Source organism: Heteronotia binoei, chromosome 5 (assembly GCF_032191835.1).
Source record: "Heteronotia binoei isolate CCM8104 ecotype False Entrance Well chromosome 5, APGP_CSIRO_Hbin_v1, whole genome shotgun sequence".
Taxonomy (NCBI): Eukaryota; Metazoa; Chordata; class Lepidosauria; order Squamata; family Gekkonidae; genus Heteronotia; species Heteronotia binoei.
Genome location: NC_083227.1, coordinates 144,736,766 through 144,754,618, shown reverse-complemented (window position 1 = coordinate 144,754,618; position 17,853 = coordinate 144,736,766). Strand labels below are relative to the sequence as shown.

General features: G+C 43.3%; 1 protein-coding gene across 1 annotated transcript in view; it reads right to left on the bottom strand.

The window, feature by feature from the left end:
• Positions 1-938: 938 nt before the first annotated feature.
• Positions 939-17,853, bottom strand: part of SH3RF2 (SH3 domain containing ring finger 2) — a 183,551-nt gene continuing 166,636 nt past the window's right edge. Inside the window, exons 8-10 of the mRNA XM_060240545.1 lie at positions 8,948-9,183; positions 5,912-6,264; positions 939-1,360 (exon numbers count right to left, since the gene is read on the bottom strand). Coding sequence (XP_060096528.1) covers positions 1,061-1,360; positions 5,912-6,264; positions 8,948-9,183 — 889 coding nt within the window. The 3' untranslated portion in view covers positions 939-1,060. The remainder of the gene's footprint in view (positions 1,361-5,911; positions 6,265-8,947; positions 9,184-17,853) is intronic.

The window sequence follows — 17,853 nt, the reverse complement described above, 5'->3', positions numbered from 1 at the left end:
TGGTGGTTTACAACGTGGGGCTTCTGAGTTTCAGAAAAACTTGAATGTAGCTGCACTCTAAGAATAGAAATGTACATCCATGTCCTAAGCATGTTTCCTTGGAAAAGAAGTCCCTCTGAGTGTAATGAAGTTTCTTTCCAAGTAAGTGTGCCTAAGATTGCAATCTCAGATCATGAAGTTTTAAAAATATGTTGGCTGTTTCTTGAAGAGCATGTAACTGACCTTTAACCTGTTGGGGCACAAATTTCTCACATTATATATATATATATATGTCTCTTTAAAAAATCATGTGGAATTTGCATCATTGTTGCTATTAGATGCTGGATGCGCTGCTTAGTCATTGCAGCAGTCAGCTGGTTTATGGAAGCAGGATTCAAAATTCTTGGTTGGGGAGCCCCAATACACTGATTGTATTTCATTATTTATCTTGAGTAACTATACTGGATATTGGGATATGTAAGTTTCCTAAAAAGACATTTAAAATCATGATATGAATTAACTCCAAACTCTTCAAAATGAGGGATGAAACAAAGAACAAGAGGAATCTGCAAACTCAGCCAGAGAGGCAGGGAACTATTTCATCCACTGTGGAATGGAATAGCACGGACCAAAGAAGGTCTAATGTCTTGTAACGTTATTGCTTTGCCCATTCTAATTGTATTGCACAGTAATTGAATTTACTAGTCCAATGTGGCTTTTGAGCATACCTCCATATGCATAATTTCCTCTCCTCTCAACACTATATGTTTCTATCAGCGGCAGTGGATTACCTCTGGTAGTCTTTGTATATGGAGAGAAATGCCCAACCATGGCACACTTTTGCAGTTGTAGAGCCACACAAAATAAGACCCTTCTGTACAATGCGGGGTATGAAGTATCCATTAGTCATTAGTTAACCATCTCTGCTACTGTAGTTTCTTGACAAAGGAACTATGAAATTTTCTATGAAATTTACACTGAAGAAGTGTTTATCTATGGCATACATAGGGGTCTCCCCCCTTGCAGCAAAGAAAAATAGATTTTTTTCAAAGAGAAGCAATTTAGTGGGATTAACCTTTTATCAGTTTTCAGAGATGCTGTTATAATTCTTTTTTGTAGGAAAGGTCAGGTGACTTGCTTGATTAGAAAGGTCCAGGGATGAGATCTTGGGATGTAGCATCCTTCTTTGATGAACTGGACTAGAGCTAATGCGGTGGGAATAGAGAGCTGATGGATCGGGGCCCTTGGTTGCTTCTGTCTGTGTGGCTTCAGTAGTTCCTCCTTGCTCAGTCTTGCCATTGGGTAGGCTGGGTGAAAACTGAGAGCTGTGTCTCTTGGATGGTGGAGGGCTGTAGTTCTGAAACCTCACTGTTTTTACTTGCTGAAACAGAACAGAAGTCAGGAGTTATTGTTGGCAGACAACTGGCACCATTGTTTTGATTGTATGCTGACACAACAAAACCAAAATTAAATTGTAAGCTTGCCTAGCAATGAACCAGAAGAAGATGAAGATGATATTGGATTTATATCCTGCCCTCCCCTCCGAAGAGTCTCAGAGCGGCTCACAATCTCCTTCACCTTCTTCCCCCACAACAGACACCCTGTGAGGTAGATGAAGATATTGGATTTATATCCCGCCCTCCACTCCGAAGAGTCTCAGAGTGGCTCACAATCTCCTTTCCCTTCCTCCCCCACAACAGACACCCTGTGAGGTGGGTGGGGCTGGGGAGGGCTCTCACAGCAGCTGCCCTTTCAAGGACAACCTCTGCCAGAGCTATGGCTGACCCAAGGCCATTCCAGCAGGTGCAAGTGGAGGAGTGGGGAATCAAACCTGGTTCTCCCAGATAAGAGTCCGTGCACTTAACCACTACACCAAACTGGCTCTCCTAGAAAAGCAAGCTTTCTTTCCCTGCCCCCTCCAGATTGAAAGAAGGTTTAGGAAATGGCATGTTGAACAATGTTTGGAAAAAAAGGAGTCCGTGCCAGTAAGTGCACTAGTTATGCCTAAAAAACTGCCTCAGTGGAAATTGTATATCAGACAGCACACAGTTATGCAAATTATTTGTCCAGCATTGTTTCCAGTCACCTTTATTTTTCCTTCAACTCTAAGATAGTACATAGTAGCAGAGGGCCATCAAGAAGAGAGGAGTAAACTTTAGTTCAGAATTTTCAGAGAAATTACAAGACTCTTCACCATTTGCCTGTAGCTTCTGGAAGATGTTAAAAGTGTGTTTGACTATTTCTCTTGTGTAACATAGGAGCAGGAGATTACGCCGTACCCACACCCTTAAGAACCTACCCGGTAACTATTGTTATCTTCTGAGGCCCTGCTTTGGGTGCCCTGCCTTCTGAGTTTAGGTGGATGGCAACCAGGAAGAGGATTTTCTCAACTGTGGCACCAAAACTCTGAATTCTCTCCCTAGGGAGACTCATCTGTCCCCTTCTGTTGCCATCTTCTGCCAGCAGGTGAAGAATTTTTGTGTGTTATCTTTTGTTCCCTTAGTGAGACCACCTTACTGTGCTATGTTTCAATTATTGTTTTTATGTTTTTGTATGTGTATTTTAGCTTTGGTGTTGTTTTAATGATTTTTGTTTGGTTTTTTTAATGTGTGTGTTTTATCATGTATCTTTTTATTCCTTTCGTCACCTTGGTGGCCTTGAGGAGGACAGGAAGGTGGGGTATAAATTTCATAAAAAAAATAAAATAAAACTGTGTCGTCCCTAGGTCAAATCTCACATTTGCCACAAACTCAGTAGGTGTTTATTAATTTAAAATATTGATACATCCACATTTCTCCTGAGCATCTTAAGACCAAGGCAGCTAACTTGAGTCTTTGTAGAAGAAGAAGAAGAAGATATTGGATTTATATCCCGCCCTCCACTCCGAAGAGTCTCAGAGCGGCTCACAATCTCCTTTACCTTCCTCCCCCACAACAGACACCCTGTGAGGTAGATGAAGACATTGGATTTATATCCCGCCCTCCACTCCAAAGAGTCTCAGAGCGGCTCACAATCTCCTTTACCTTCCTCCCCCACAACAGACACCCTGTGAGGTAGATGAAGACATTGGATTTATATCCCGCCCTCCACTCCGAAGAGTCTCAGAGCGGCTCACAATCTCCTTTACCTTCCTCCCCCACAACAGACACCCTGTGAGGTGGGTGGGGCTGGAGAGAGCTCTCACAGCAGCTGCCCTTTCAAGGACAACCTCTGCCAGAGCTCTGGCTGACCCAAGGCCAAGCTAGCAGGTGCAAGTGGAGGAGTGGGGAATCAAACCCAGTTCTACCCAGATAAGAGTCTCCACACTTAACCACTACTCCAAACTGGCTCTCCACTACTCCAAACTGTAGAATGGGCGGGATACAAGTCTAATATAATAAATAAATAAATAAAAAACAACTGTTGAAGTGAGCAACTCAGCATGCCTGGACATTCAGGAGCACCACATCACTCTAAGGGTGTTATCATATTGGGAATTTGCTGCGGTGGTCTCCTGGCTTTGAAAAAGCCGGTGCTCTTTGATGTTCACCATGGCAATCACACAATTCTCGCCCTGCTGCCAGGAGAGGCACAGGCTGCACACACACACGAGGAGCATTCAGTCGGCTCCTGCATGTGTGGGGTGCATGCATCATGCTCCCCGGCTGTTCAGACAGCTGCGAAACATGTCATGCATGTGCTTCAGAGATTTGCTACCAGGAAGTTCCCAGTGGCTGTTTAATCTGGTCCCAGCCCATCCTACGATGAAGTAAAAGATGGGCAGGACATGGGGGTGACAGATGTACATGCGTAATCATGCCTGTTTAATCTGGAGGGGAGGGGTGGCTAGGGTGGACCAAATCTCTAGCGTAATCACACCCTAAGTGTGTATAGCTGTTATCTCCTTTGAATGGGATGTCACTCTTTGTCTTAACCTGGGAGCTGCCCTCTGACCCCTCCCCTCTCTCTTGCTTTGTCCTCTCTAGTTTGCATGGCCTTCCATGGAGACACATGTTTCTGCAGGTCTCCCCTTCAGACTTCTATTCACATGATGACATTATCTGGCCATTTGTGATAAGGAAAATACCTTTCAGATTAAGCGTCTTTCTCTTCTTTTGACTGCAACTTGAATGTGAACTGAATGTACTTGAATAAATGTAAGTTTACCCTTTTTGCAATATATAGTTTTTGGGGATTTATTTACTGCACTCAGTATCATGCTTCTATGACTGGGCAAAACTCTGCTATATTAACCAACTATCCCAATAGTAACAGCAATGCAAAAAATTCTTGCCTTGGATACAGGAGGAATTGACAGTAGGCCATGTTAGAAAGATCGAAGTTGCCACCAAGGAGCATGCAAGGGGAGATGATCCTTCAGCCTTAGGTAGCCTTGGGCAAGTCTTGAGCCACTGTGGCATAATGGTTAGTATGCTGGCTTATGACCATTCTGCCATGAAGCTTGCTAGGTGACCTAGGGCCAGTCATAGTCTCTTAGCCTAACTGGTTGGTGCTAGGGTTGCCAAGTTCAATTCAAGAAATATCTGGGGACTTTGGGGGTGGAGCCAGGAGACATTGTGGGTGGAGCCAGGAGCAGGATGTGACAAGCATAACTGAACTCCAAGGGAGTTCTGGCCATCACATTTAAAGGGACAGCACACCTTTTTAAATGCCTTCCTTCCATAGGAAATAATGAAGGATAGGGGCACCTTCTTTTGGAGCTCATAGAATTGGACCCCCTAGTCCAATAGTTTTGAAACTTGGGGGGTATTTTGGGGAGAGGCACTAGATGCTATACTGAAAATCTGGTGCCTCTACCTCAAAAAACAGCTCCCCCAGAGCCCTCGATACCCGCGGATCAATTCCTCATTATTCCCTAAACCTGCTGGAGATCTAGAGCTGTGGTGGCTGTGTAGGTGGGGCTTCCCCCACGGGCCAGCTGGCTGGGGGCAGGGGGAAGCCTGTAAAACCAGGAGATCCCCCGCTGGGACCTGGGGATTGGGAAGCCTATTTGGTGCTATGAAGATTAAATAGAAGAGGGAAGAACCATCTACTCTGTCCTGAACTCCTGGAGGAAAGGCAGCATGAAAATAGAATAGATAAGTAGAAGTCACAATCTTTTTGCCCAGATCCATCTGCAAAACTGGGAATAATGCTGCCCAAGCTTCAAGGGTTATGTTAAGAACTACTGAGATAATATATCTGAGGTGCTTGGAACACTCAGCGAGTTTACATTAAAGCTTAAAAATGCACCTTTTAAAAACGTCTGTTCCTCTATGTCTCTTTGGTTTGAACCTCTGAAGAAGATTTATCCCAAGCTTTGACACGGGTTACTCTTGTTAGTCACCCGATTTTCTGTGGCAAAGTCACTTCCACTGCCTCCATATTTCCATTCTATTTCACCAGCTATTTGCTGATTTTTGTGTGTATGATGTGTGAGTGTGTTTCCCCTAGATAACAGCCGGAGATGAAGGAACATCTGGTATACTGGAAGAGAGCACTATGTGTTGTATAACCAGTGATGTTGAGTTAATGAGAAACGAGGGTATTGCGAGCCACAGTTGGGAAATTCTTCTTCAGAAGTCATGAATGATGCAGACACTGTACTATAGAGAATCCCTACGGAGTCTGCAATAGTCAGCAAAAATCCCTACAGAGTCCATAATAGTCAACAAAAATCATCTGAAGAAGTGAGCAGTGACTCACAAAAGCTCATACTCTGCCACAATTTTTGTTAGTCTTTGAGGTGCTACTGGATTCTTGATCTTTTCTGCTGCTACAGAAAAACACAGCTGCCCATCTTAAAAAATCATGCTGTTAACACTGAAATCTTTAGTGACTGCTCTCCACACTAACTCAACCATGAGCTGCAGTTCTAACATTGTTTTCAAAGCCTTTCATAATCATAATCGTAAAGATCATTCCCTGTACGATGCAGAGACTCTGCAGTTACCTTCTCGGTAGTGTTTCTGGAGGTATCTGGCTTCACCAATATGGAGGGTGGAGCGGATGCTGGTGGCTTTAGAGTCAGTTCACCTTTTGTTGGCAATTCTTTGGTGTCTAATACAGAGCTACACACAGAAGGAGCTCTGCTGTTTCCACTCCGGGGCACTAACACTAATGAAGAATCATGGGAAGAGTTCAGCCTGGCTCCTGTGTCAGCTGCACCAGCTCCTCGGGGCAGACTAGAGATATGCTGATATATTGGAGATTGCTGGGGTCGTAAAGGGGTGGCAGAAGTGCGCCTCAGGGAACCGATGAGTGGAATAAGAGCTATAGGCTGCACAGGTTTCTGAAGAGATCCATCTGTGGAGGTGGGATTAGGAAAAAAAGGAGGGTTAAGAATGATAATCAACCATTAACACAGGGGTGGGGAACCTTTTTTCTGCCAAGGGCCATATGGATATTTATAACATCATTCGCAGGCCATAAAAAATTATCAACTTAAAAAACAGTGCTCTGCTGAGGAAGAATGATTCAGGCCAGCACAATTAATGCAAATAATTGTTTTTCTATTTGAAGTCATGTGGGGAGAGCCTAATCTGCCCCCCCCCACACACACACACCCGGCCCACTGCCCTAGGCAAATGCATAGGTCGAGGGCTTTTTTTGTAGAAAAAGCCCAGCAGGAACTCAGTAGCATATTAGACCACATCCCCTAATATTAGCATATTAGGTCACACACTCATTAGCATATTAGGCCACATTTTGGGATAATCAAGTGCAAACTGAACTGAGATAGTAACTTTTCTAGGCCCTGCAGCAATTCTGGCCGGCCGGCCAGGCCCCAGGGAGGCTGCCGCACAGTACATCTAGGCCCTGTGATCCCTGACTGGCCCTGGGGAGGCTGCTGCACTGCATGGCTGGGCCCCACGATCCTTGCTGGCCAGCCAGGCCCCAAGGAGGCTGCCACATGGCTTGGTTCAGTCCAGCAATCCCGAGGGCCACATCAAGTGACCTCGAGGGCCATATATGGCCCTCGGGATGGAGGTTCCCCACCCCTGCATTAACAGCTAAATGCAGAATAGTCATAGCAAAAATAGCTGGAGAAAATTCCTGAATTGCTTATTTGAATTTGCAGCTTGTTTTTATAAACTCCTACTAAGTTACAAGGGGCTCCTAACTCTATGGAAAGGTGCATATGTTGCATGCAGAACCACCAAACTGCATAATCTTCAGTTTAAAAAGGATGTTTGGCAGAAGGGCTGGGGCTAAGTGAGAATACAAGTTTACTTGTATTGGACTCAATAGATCAACAGTCTGACCCACTGAAAGGCTGAGTCTTGTCTTCACTTGCTTATAAATGGAGGCATAAAATATATTAACAGCTGTCTAAAGTATATTAAAAAGCTAACAATAATGTGGATCCCACTGCTTTCCTTTGCAATAACTTACACTTGCCATACTATCCATTTGGCTAAAAATGGATTCATAATAGTCAAGTTGTATTAAGCTAACTCTCACCACCTGCTTTAAGTCTGTTATTTCTTTTATTTTAAACCAAGAGGAAATTTGTTTGCACTAAGTTTTTTTTATCTCTTGGCAAGATGCAATTAAATTTAACAGATGAAACGTTAGATAATTTGATCTCCCCACTAGAAGGAATTGTACCTAGAGAGGTGAGGGTCTTAAAAATCAAAACATAACCCCCCTTCCCCGAAAAATTAAGAAAAAATCTGTTTCTCTCAATTTTCTAGGGTCTTCTCCTTTCCATATTTAATATATATATCAAGTAATAGAGTTTTGTATGCTAAATTGTAAGTGTTTATATGCTACATTAAATCAATCAATAAATTTAAGATTAAGAAGAACAGTGACTATAACCTAAATTTCAGTCTCCCCCTATGTTTCTGGATTTTTAGTTGCACAAAAATCCAGTCTTTCCCCCCACAGTTTTAACATCTCTGAAAATGCAATGTCTGTATCTGTGCCACCAAAGCTTCTTGATGTCCAGCTGCAGCTGCAGTTGGTTGCTGAGCCAGGGCCAGCATCAGGGAGGAAAGTTTTTGTTCTCCTCCACATTCAAAACCAAATACTTTCAAAGATCTCCATGATTGTGACATGCTATTTTTCTGCCTTTGTTTATAATGCTGAACGTGACCGATACCCTGTGTATCACAGGTCTTCGTTTATCTTTCACACATTAAGTAGAAATGAGATTGTGGGGATAAAGCCGAATCACCTTCAGCTACCCAAAAGACTCCTGTTCTCGAAGCAGCTGTTCTCTTAATCCTGTGTATTAATTACATATGTATGAATTCATCTCCTGTTAATCTTACATTTCTTTTTTATTCTCATCTTTCTATTGTCTCCATTACATGTGATGCAGAAAAACCTTTTTGGGCCTATGTTACTCTAAAAACCACCATGGGACTAAAGATGGGCATGAACCAGCTGACAAACTAAAGTTCATCATAAATTTTGGCAGGTTCATTAATCAATGTTTGTGAACAGCCACCACAAACTTCCATGAATTTTGACATGTGCATGCACGCCCACTCGCCAACATATGCATTAATGTTTGGGATATTCTTTAAGAATAAATGCTGCTCTAAATGAGATCTTGGGTCAACCTGTTCACAGTAAGTTTGTAAAAGTCATTGCTGAAGCTTTCACTTTATCCCCACAATCTCATTTCTACTTAATGTGTGAAAGATAAACTAAGACCTGTGATACACAGGGTATTAACTTGTTTTTCTCTGTGCACAAAGATCTCTCTCTGGATAATTTCTGAACAATTAATCCTACTGCACCTTTCTGGATTGTCTGAGGCTACAGCTTATGCATTCATGCCTTTGGCAGGGCAGACTTCCTACTCAGCCGGATATGTGTATGTTGTATGCAATCAAGTTCACAGCTCTTAGGGAGGCACTGCATAGTATTTATGTTTATTGCATCATCCTCAAGTTTCAATGTGCTAATTAAAGGTGTCTAAACATCTCTTTGCTACTTGAGAACAGGTCCACATGCCTCTCTCACTAAGACTTACTCTTCCTATTGTTGCCACGTCCCCTCCTCTGCGATGCTGTATGCCCTGAAGCTGTCGGCACAGAGAGTTCTCTCACTGGTGAGGCCAAAGATGTCGTCATGAAGGCGGATTTCAAAGGTCTGCTTTGCCTTGGGCCGTTCTCTGAGATGCTTCCCTGGGATGAAAGTGAGGAAGTAGATAATGTCCAAGTAGCATAGAGGGAAGGCATTCTTGAATCAGGGAAGCCGGATGATTTCCTGGTTGTTAGGAGAGCCAAATAAAAGGGAGGGAGGGAGAGAAACAGAGGGAAGCTCATTTCAGATAATTAGAACGCAAACAAAGCTGTGCAATCCAGATCTGAGGTTTAGGTTCACGTATTTAAAAAAAAGAGAGAGAGAAAGTCAGCCAACATCTATACATTACACCATGAAATATCATGGAATCTTTGCATATTTATATTTCTTTCATATCGCTTAGTAAGACATGCAATCCTGCCATTCTCATTTCCCCCCACCATTTTGTAACTAATCTCTTTGGATCTGAATCCAGCATCCCTAGCATCATTTTCTGGGCCAGAATCCCACAATAGAAATATTAATGACAAAGTCTGCATTTGCATGTAAAAACAAAACACCACAAAGGCCACATTTTTCACAGTATAGCCTGTGCTATAAATGATTCTATTTTGAACATAAGAGAAGCCATTATGGACCAGGCCAATCGCCCATCCAGTCCAACACTGTGTCACCAGGTACCATCAGGAGGTCCACTAGCAGGGCCAAAACTCTAGAAGCCCTTCCACTGTTGCCCCACAATCACCAAGAATACAGAGCATCATTGCCTCACACCTCATACTTTATGGGTAATATTGTGGCAGATAGAACACAGCCAATGCATATTTTTTATTTTATAACTGATTTAGGATATGACTTCCCTTACAAGTAGTTCGAAGCTGTTGACAATTTTTATTCAAAAGCAGAATGTGCAAGGATATCTGCTACAAATTGCTAGTTTAAATCAAGCCACAAGTATTTACGTGGAGTGAGCAAACCCAGTTTCATTGACAAAGTTTCCAGTGCTTGCATGGCTGCAACTCCAGTGAACTGCCAAATGATATGCAGCTTTAGGCTTAGAGCCACCGCAACATTTCTGTGGCTAGGATTTCATTCTGCAGCGTAAAGCTTTCTCATCTCCCCATCTTGTTGAACCCCAGAATATCCTCTGAAATGCTTCTTTCCATGAACAGCATTTTGGGAGGCATTTTTTGAGGTGCAGGGGGAGGGGAGAGGTGAGAAAGTCACCTTCCATAACAGAAATTCTTCCCTCCACAGAAACATTCCAGTGGATCCAAGTCTTAATCAGCTCTCCTTGATACTGTAACAGTCAACACTGGTGCCCTTGTTTTTTAAGCCAGCTGCAACATTTACTGTTTATGGCTCTGACTATGTATTCATTTTCACAACTGGACATGCACAGTAACTAAACATAGTAGCCGAGCCAGATTACTAGCAGGAATGGATGTGACAGCTAGGCAGTTGCTGGTTGTTGAGGCCTGTCTGCCTCTGTGCCATTTTCTGATAGTTGCTGATATTTATCTGGGAGCACGAAATGACAGATAAAAAAGAACAAGAGGAGAAGTGGGCGAGTAAATAATGCAGACAGACATTTAAATGTCCACATGATTCAGCCGCAAAGCAAATATATCTGGAAGTAAAAATCCAGAGGGAAATGGAGTGGAGGTAACAAGTATATCCAGAGTATATTTCATGATTTCTGCATAGAGGAGTGAGCAAGATAGCAGCTTCAGGATTTATTCTGCTTACTAGAATATAAAACAGCAGAGAAGAGGATAAAATGTGAGCTTCTTGTGTATTGAATTCAATCCATTGTACAGTAATTTGTTGGAAATCACTGATTAACTGAAAGATGGCAAGGAAGAGAGCACCACTAAGGAGCAAATGAAGCTTGGTGAATTAATCTTGCTTCATTTTATAAACTAGCAGTTCGTTCATTTTACTGTAGAAATTTTATAGTGGTGAAGACTCCCCTGGTGTCATTCAGTAAGCTGAGCCATACTGATTCCCCATAATTTTCTGTGCAGATGCAAAGAAAGGGGAGGGAGAGGGGCTTTAAAACGCAAATGGATTTCTTGATGGGACACCAAGGAAGGCAGTGATCCTGAAGGGAAGATCTGAGGAAATTTTCACACTCTTTGCTTCTTGTAATTCTATTCCCACAGCTGCGGTTTCTTCCCCCATGGTGTCTGTCACTTCTTATTATTGCTTCACTCATCTACTTTCTCTGATGAGGCCACATAGATCTTTCACTTAAATCTGTTAAATTGCTGAGAAGGCCATCAATCCCCTACACAATGCTGGTGCTTAAACAACCCTCCTAAGTGCTCCTAATTTGCTTGGAACCTGAGCCATGGAGACATATCTGCATTAACTCCTTTGGGAGAAGGGAAAAGGCAGCACTTCTAGCTCTTTTTGTTACCTTCTTGTGACTGTTCTGCACTTCAAAAATGATTTATGATTTAATAATGGGGCAGCGATTCATCAAAATAACCAAGGCATCAATTTATTATGAGGAAATTTCCAAAGGAGAATACAGAATAGTAGGCCTTAAAATTGGTGTTCATAACTGAGGTACTTTATGAAGCTGCTAAGCGTATCAGTGGGCCAGACTTTTGATTGTTTGTTTCTTCAGTTTATTGGTGAGGCGGAGCCATTGTGTTATCAGAGGCTATGTTGGGGAGAAATGAACCAGAAAGATGAAGAAGGGTTACTGTCTCTCTTTCATTAAAGAGGTTCAGTGGATATCTGAAGGGATAATTTGGGGCCCAAAGTGGCTACAGTGTCTCCAATTTGAACTAAGCAATTTAACATAGTAAAATATAACCAAGGGAAGAAATGAATAAGTGTGTCTTCTGTAAAAGTAATAACATGGATAGTTAGATTTCCAATAGACCATGTCTTATCTCACACAACAGACTAAAACCTGGAATTCTTCACTCTGGTTTCTTGCAGTTCATATTATCAAGGTTTACAATGTCTCAGAGTTGTTCAAACTTTATATTTGGAGTTCACAATCATCTCAAGCCAACCCATTTCAAGAATGGTAAACGTTCCTCTTAGACTTAATGGAGATTCTTCTGAATTAATTCAGCATCCAGCCAACATGGTTCATTGCATGGAACAAACTATCACCCCACCCCACCCCTATTATTATTCTGGACAAAATAGAGGGTTAGGCAGTGAACAAAGCCATTTTCTACATGGTTGCAGGTTTTGTTTTCATTTGTAGGCAGTTCAGTGAAATCACAAATTTCTCCACAATGCCTCCTGAATCTGTGTCCCTCATGGCTGGTGAAAGCCAGTGGTGGGGGAATATGGGGCCCCTTGAATCAATCTGTCCCTGGATTTGGGGGTCTATCCTGAGGGCCTGAAGGAGGCTGTGGTAATACTGCTCTTGAAAAAGCCATCCTTGGATCCTTTAGATCCTTCCAATTACTGCCTAGTTTTGAACTTATCATTCCTGAGCAAGGTAACTGAGAGGGTGGTAGCCAAGCAGTTCCAGTGTTTCCTGGACAACACATCAACACTTGATCCATTCCAGTTTCTGCCCTGGCTGTGGGATGGGGATTGCACTGGTCACCCTCGCAGATGATCTCCATAAACAGTTGGATTGAGGTGGGTTGACACTGGTGCGATTGTTAGATCTTACAGCAGTATTTGACATGATCAACCATGATCTGTTGACCCACCTCCTTGTCAACAGGAGTCCATGGGGTGGTCTTACAGTAACTTATCTCATTTCTCCAAGATTGGGGACAGAGGGTGGTGCTGAGGTGAGGGTGTCAACTAGGTTCCCCTTAACATATGGGGTTCCTGAGAGGGCAATCCTCTCCCTGATGTTGTTTAACATCTATATGTGCCCCCTTGCCCAGCTGGCACAGAGTTTTGGGCTGGGATGCCATCAGGATCAGGACCGTGGAGGGCTTCTATCAGGCTCATGGGAAACTCACTGTCATTTGCTTCCTTCTCTCTCTCTCTCTCTTGCTTCCTTCTGCATCACAGCTTGCTTTGCCAGGCTTGCTAAGTCCCACAGGAGCTACAGAGCAAAGCCTCTATTTTCTCTATCGGCTTATCAGCACACAAAGCAACAAACCTTGCAATGCCCAGCCATTTCATGTTTTTCCCTGGGTCTGAGGCTCAAAGCACTGACTCATAGGCTCCAAGAGGCATGAGATTTCCGTAATCAATGTCAATAAATCAAAAGTAGCTTTGCAGCCTAACAGGTACACACCTGAACAACACCTGAATAGCCTACTCAAGATTGCTGCAGCACACTGTCTCCAGATTTTGATGTAGTAATTCAGAGCAAGAGGTGTTAGTTATCAAAAACTGTTAAATAAACAAAATATTGCAAGAGTGCTAACCTTTTAAGCATGTTTTAAGTTTTTAAAAAAATCTTTAATTGTGTTTGTGTCCTTTATAACGTTTGGATATACACTACATGGTATTACATTTTATGATACACATGGCCCGGTCTGACAAGGTCTCATTTATGTCATATCCAGCCCTCATAACAAATGAATTTGACACCCTTGATACCTTTACCATGCATGTAAAGGGTGGAGGAGGGAGAAAACTTTTACTACTTGGTCGGATCATAGGAAAATATGAACCCCTCCTCCCTACTTCTGTTCATAATATTAACAAAGGTTCACTACTGTACTACTCTAAGCAGGGATGAGAAGGACCTGAGATCAAGGACTGAAAATAAATGGAGGGGGGAAGAGACACAGAACAAATTAATTGGAGGAAAGAGAAACTGATTGAGAATGGTGTGGAAAACAGGGAGTTAAATGAAGGAAAAGAGAGAGAAAGTTTTATCTTGCTTCAGCACAGTAACTACCGCTTTGCAAGATCTGGCTGAGCTGGGTGCAGGGAACAACACTGGCACGTGGGTGCCAGCACAAGGCTGGTGCCCCAGGCAATATGCCGCCCCTGCACTGCACCTTCCCTCCAAGGTGAGTCTGGTGGCGCAGCACACCTCCTGCATCTCAGAATGCGTGTGCCTGCCACCAGGCCACTGTTGCTCTGCCTCCTAACCCTATACGGTATTCCAATTTTTTTGGCCCCGTATATTTCCAAATCTGATTAATTCCGAATTATATTTTTTTTGCACACCCCTAGCCGCCACCACCTCCTGTGGCAGTGAATTCCACATGTTAATCACCCTTTGGGTGAAGAAGTACCTCCTTTTATCCGTTCTAACCCGACTGCTCAGCAATTTCATTGAATGCCCATGAGTTCTTGTATTGTGAGAAAGGGAGAAAAGTACTTCTTTCTCTACTTTCTCCATACCATGCATTATCTTGTATACCTCTATCATGTCACCCTGCAGTCAACGTTTCTCCAAGCTAAAGAGCCTCAAGAGTTTTAACCTTTCTTCATAGGGAAAGTGTTCCAAACCTTTAATCATTCTAGTTGCCCTTTTTTGGACTTTTTCCAATGCTATAATATCCTTTTTGAGGTGCAGTGACCAGAACTGCACACAGTACTCCAAATGAGACCGCACCATCAATTTATACAGGAGCATTATGATACTGGCTGATTTGTTTTCAATTCCCTTCCTAATAATTCCCAGCACGGCGTTGGCCTTTTTTATTGCAATCGTACACTGCCTTGACATTTTCAGTGAGTTATCTACAATGACCCCAAGATCTCTCTCTTGGTCAATCTCTGCCAGTTCACACCCCATCAACTTGTATTTGTAGCTGGGATTCTTGGCCCCAATGTGCATTACTTTGCACTTGGCCACATTCAACATCATCTGCCACATTGACACCCACTCGCCCAGACTCATCAGATCCCTTTGGAGTGCCTCACAATCCTCTCTGGTTCTCACCACCCTGAACAATTTAGTGGCATCTGCAAACTTGGCCACTTCACTGCTTACTCCCAACTCCAGATCATTAATGAACAAGTTAAAGAGCATGGGACCCAGTACTGAGCCCTACGGCACCCCACTGCTTACCATCTTCCACTGCGAAGACTGCCCATTTATACTCACTCTCTGCTTCCTATTAATTAGCCAGTTTTTGATCCACAAGAGAACCTGTCCTTTTACTCCATGACTCTCGAGCTTACTAAGGAGCCTTTGATGAGGAACTTTATCAAAAGCTTTCTGGAAGTCAAGGTAAACAACATTTATTGGGTCCCCTTTGTCCACATGGTTATTCACCCCCTCAAAGAACTGTAACAGATTAGTGAGGCAAGATCTTCCCTTACAGAACCCATGCTGAGTCTTCCTCAATAACTTGTGTTCATCAATGTGCCTATCCATTCTTTTCTTGATAATGCTTTCTACCAACTTTCCCGGTATTGAAGTCAGACTGACTGGCCTGTAATTTCCCAGATCTCCTCTGAAACCCTTTTTAAAGATGGGGGTGACATTTGCTACCTTCCAGCCCTCAGGAACAGAGGCAGATTTCAATGAAAGATTACATATTTTTGTCAGGAGATCCACAAGTTCACCTTTGAGTTCTTTCAGAACTCTTGGATGTATGCCATCCAGACTTGGTGACTTATTAGTTTTTAATTCATCTATCAATTGTAGGACCTCCTGTCTTGTCACCTCAATCTGACTCAGGTCTTTCAACACCCCTTCCAAAATTAGTGGTTATGGAGCGGACAAACACTTCTCGTCTTCCACAGTGAAGACGGAGGCAAAAAATGCATTCAGCTTCTCAGCCATTTCCCTATCCTCCTTCAGTAATCTTTTTACCCCTTGGTCATCCAAGGGCCCCACTGCCTCCCTGGCTGGTTTCCTGCTTCTAATATATTTGAAGAAATTTTTATTGTTGGTCTTTATGTTTTTTGCAATATGCTCCTCATAGTCCCTTTTTGCCTGCCTGATCACAGTCTTGCATTTGATTTGCCACAGCCTGTGTTCCCTTTGTTTAATCTCACTTGGACTAGCTTTCCACTGCTTAAAGGAGTCCTTCTTACCTTTTACAGCTTCCATTACTTTGTTTGTTAACCATGCAGGCCTTCTCTTATACCTGTTTGCGCCTTTCCTAACTTGTGATATATATTTTATCTGAGCTTCTAGGATTGTAGTTTTAAATAGCCTCCAAGCTTCCCCAAGGGTTTTGACTGCATTACCTTTCCTTTCAGTTTCCTGTGCCACACCGCCAGGCTTGCTTATTTCCCTTGCCCCGGAGGCGAGGGTGGTAGGGAGGGCTGACACCAGCGCCCTCCCCCCTGGGCTGCACACTAGATGTGCTTCCTAATAGATGTGCCAGCCCTGGCAGGGAAAGGAAGAAAGAAAGGCTGCAGGCTGCCAGTTCTCATATCAAAACAGTTAGCAGGCTGCCAGTTCTTGTAGCAGTCATCATTGTGCTGTCTTGCACCAGTGCTGGCTTGGCTGATGATCATGTTAGCATGATCTGTTAGGTAAGTTGCTTCAGTCTTGGAAAAAGGCAAAAATAGCCAATAAAAGAGTGCCTTTCACTGTGCACAGGCTTCCCTGTGTCCTAGTGTCCCTGTGTCCAACAGCCAGGCTGTTGCTGGGGCTCCCAAAACGGGAGCATATACAGCCGGGGCTGCGTGAACTGCACTGGCTGCCGATTGTATACCGAGTCCAGTACAAAGTGTTGGTCGTTACCTTTAAAGCCTTATATGGCCGAGGACCTGCCTACCTGAGGGACCGTCTTTCCCCATACGAACCCCAGAGAGCACTGAGGTCAGTTGGGAAAAATCTAATGACCATCCCCGGGCCGAAGGAGATAAAATATCAGAGCACCAGAGCACGGGCATTCTCGATTGCGGCTCCTACTCTGTGGAACCGACTCCCCGAGGAGGTGCGGGCCCTGCGGAACCTTGAGCAGTTCCGCAGGGCCTGCAAGACCGTCCTTTTCAAATTTGCACACCCGGACTGTTAGGAAGATCAGAAATTAAGGAGCCGCCAACGCGGTTGAAGAACTATACCGCAGAATAACTGTATTTATTGAACTGGTTTTTAATGTTATTAAGTTTATTGTTGATGTTTTATATTGTTAAACTTAAAGGTTTTATTATTATTATTGTATGTTTTTATAAAATGTTGTTAGCCGCCCTGAGCCTGCTGAGGTGGGGAGGGCGGGATAGAAATAAAATTTATTATTATTATTATTATTATTACTAGTGGCTGCAGCCAGAACTGCATTTTAAAAATAAATGGAAACACTTTCAGCTGGATGCCGCATGACACTGGCTTTGAGAGTCCTCCAGTTGACTTGGGCTCCCCAAATTTTGTCCCCCCATCCCCCTTTGTTGGAGGCCCTGAAAGGAGCTCAGTGCTACAGCCTTCTGCCTTAGCATCAACTTCTAAGAAGATGCCACATGGTAAAGACTAAACATAAGATACCAGCGGCTCCACTCAAGCGAACATTGTCCATGTTTCCACTAAAGCATTAATGGCTTTAAAGCTAAAAGTAGTCCCCTGTGCAAGCACCAGTCGTTTCTGACTCTGGGGTGACATCGCATCACGATGATTTCACGGTAGACTTTTTTACAGTGTGATTTGCCATTGTCTTCGTCAGTCATCTACACTTTTCCCCCAGCAAGCTGGGTACTCATTTTACCAACCTCGGAAGGAGGGAAGGCTGAGTCAACTTGGAGCCAACTACCTGAACCCAGTTTCTGCCAGGATCGAACTCAGGTCATGAGTAAGCTTAGGACTGCAGGACTGCAGCTTTACCACTCTGCACCACGGGGCTGTATGAATGGCTTTACTGAGATGTAGATGATGGTATGTAAATAGGAAACCACCTGCATATTACTTGGGTCATCCTCAAACAAGTATACAACCTTTATTTCATTTGGTGATTATATGCAGGACATACTTGACTCACTAAAGAATACTTATTTTGTTTT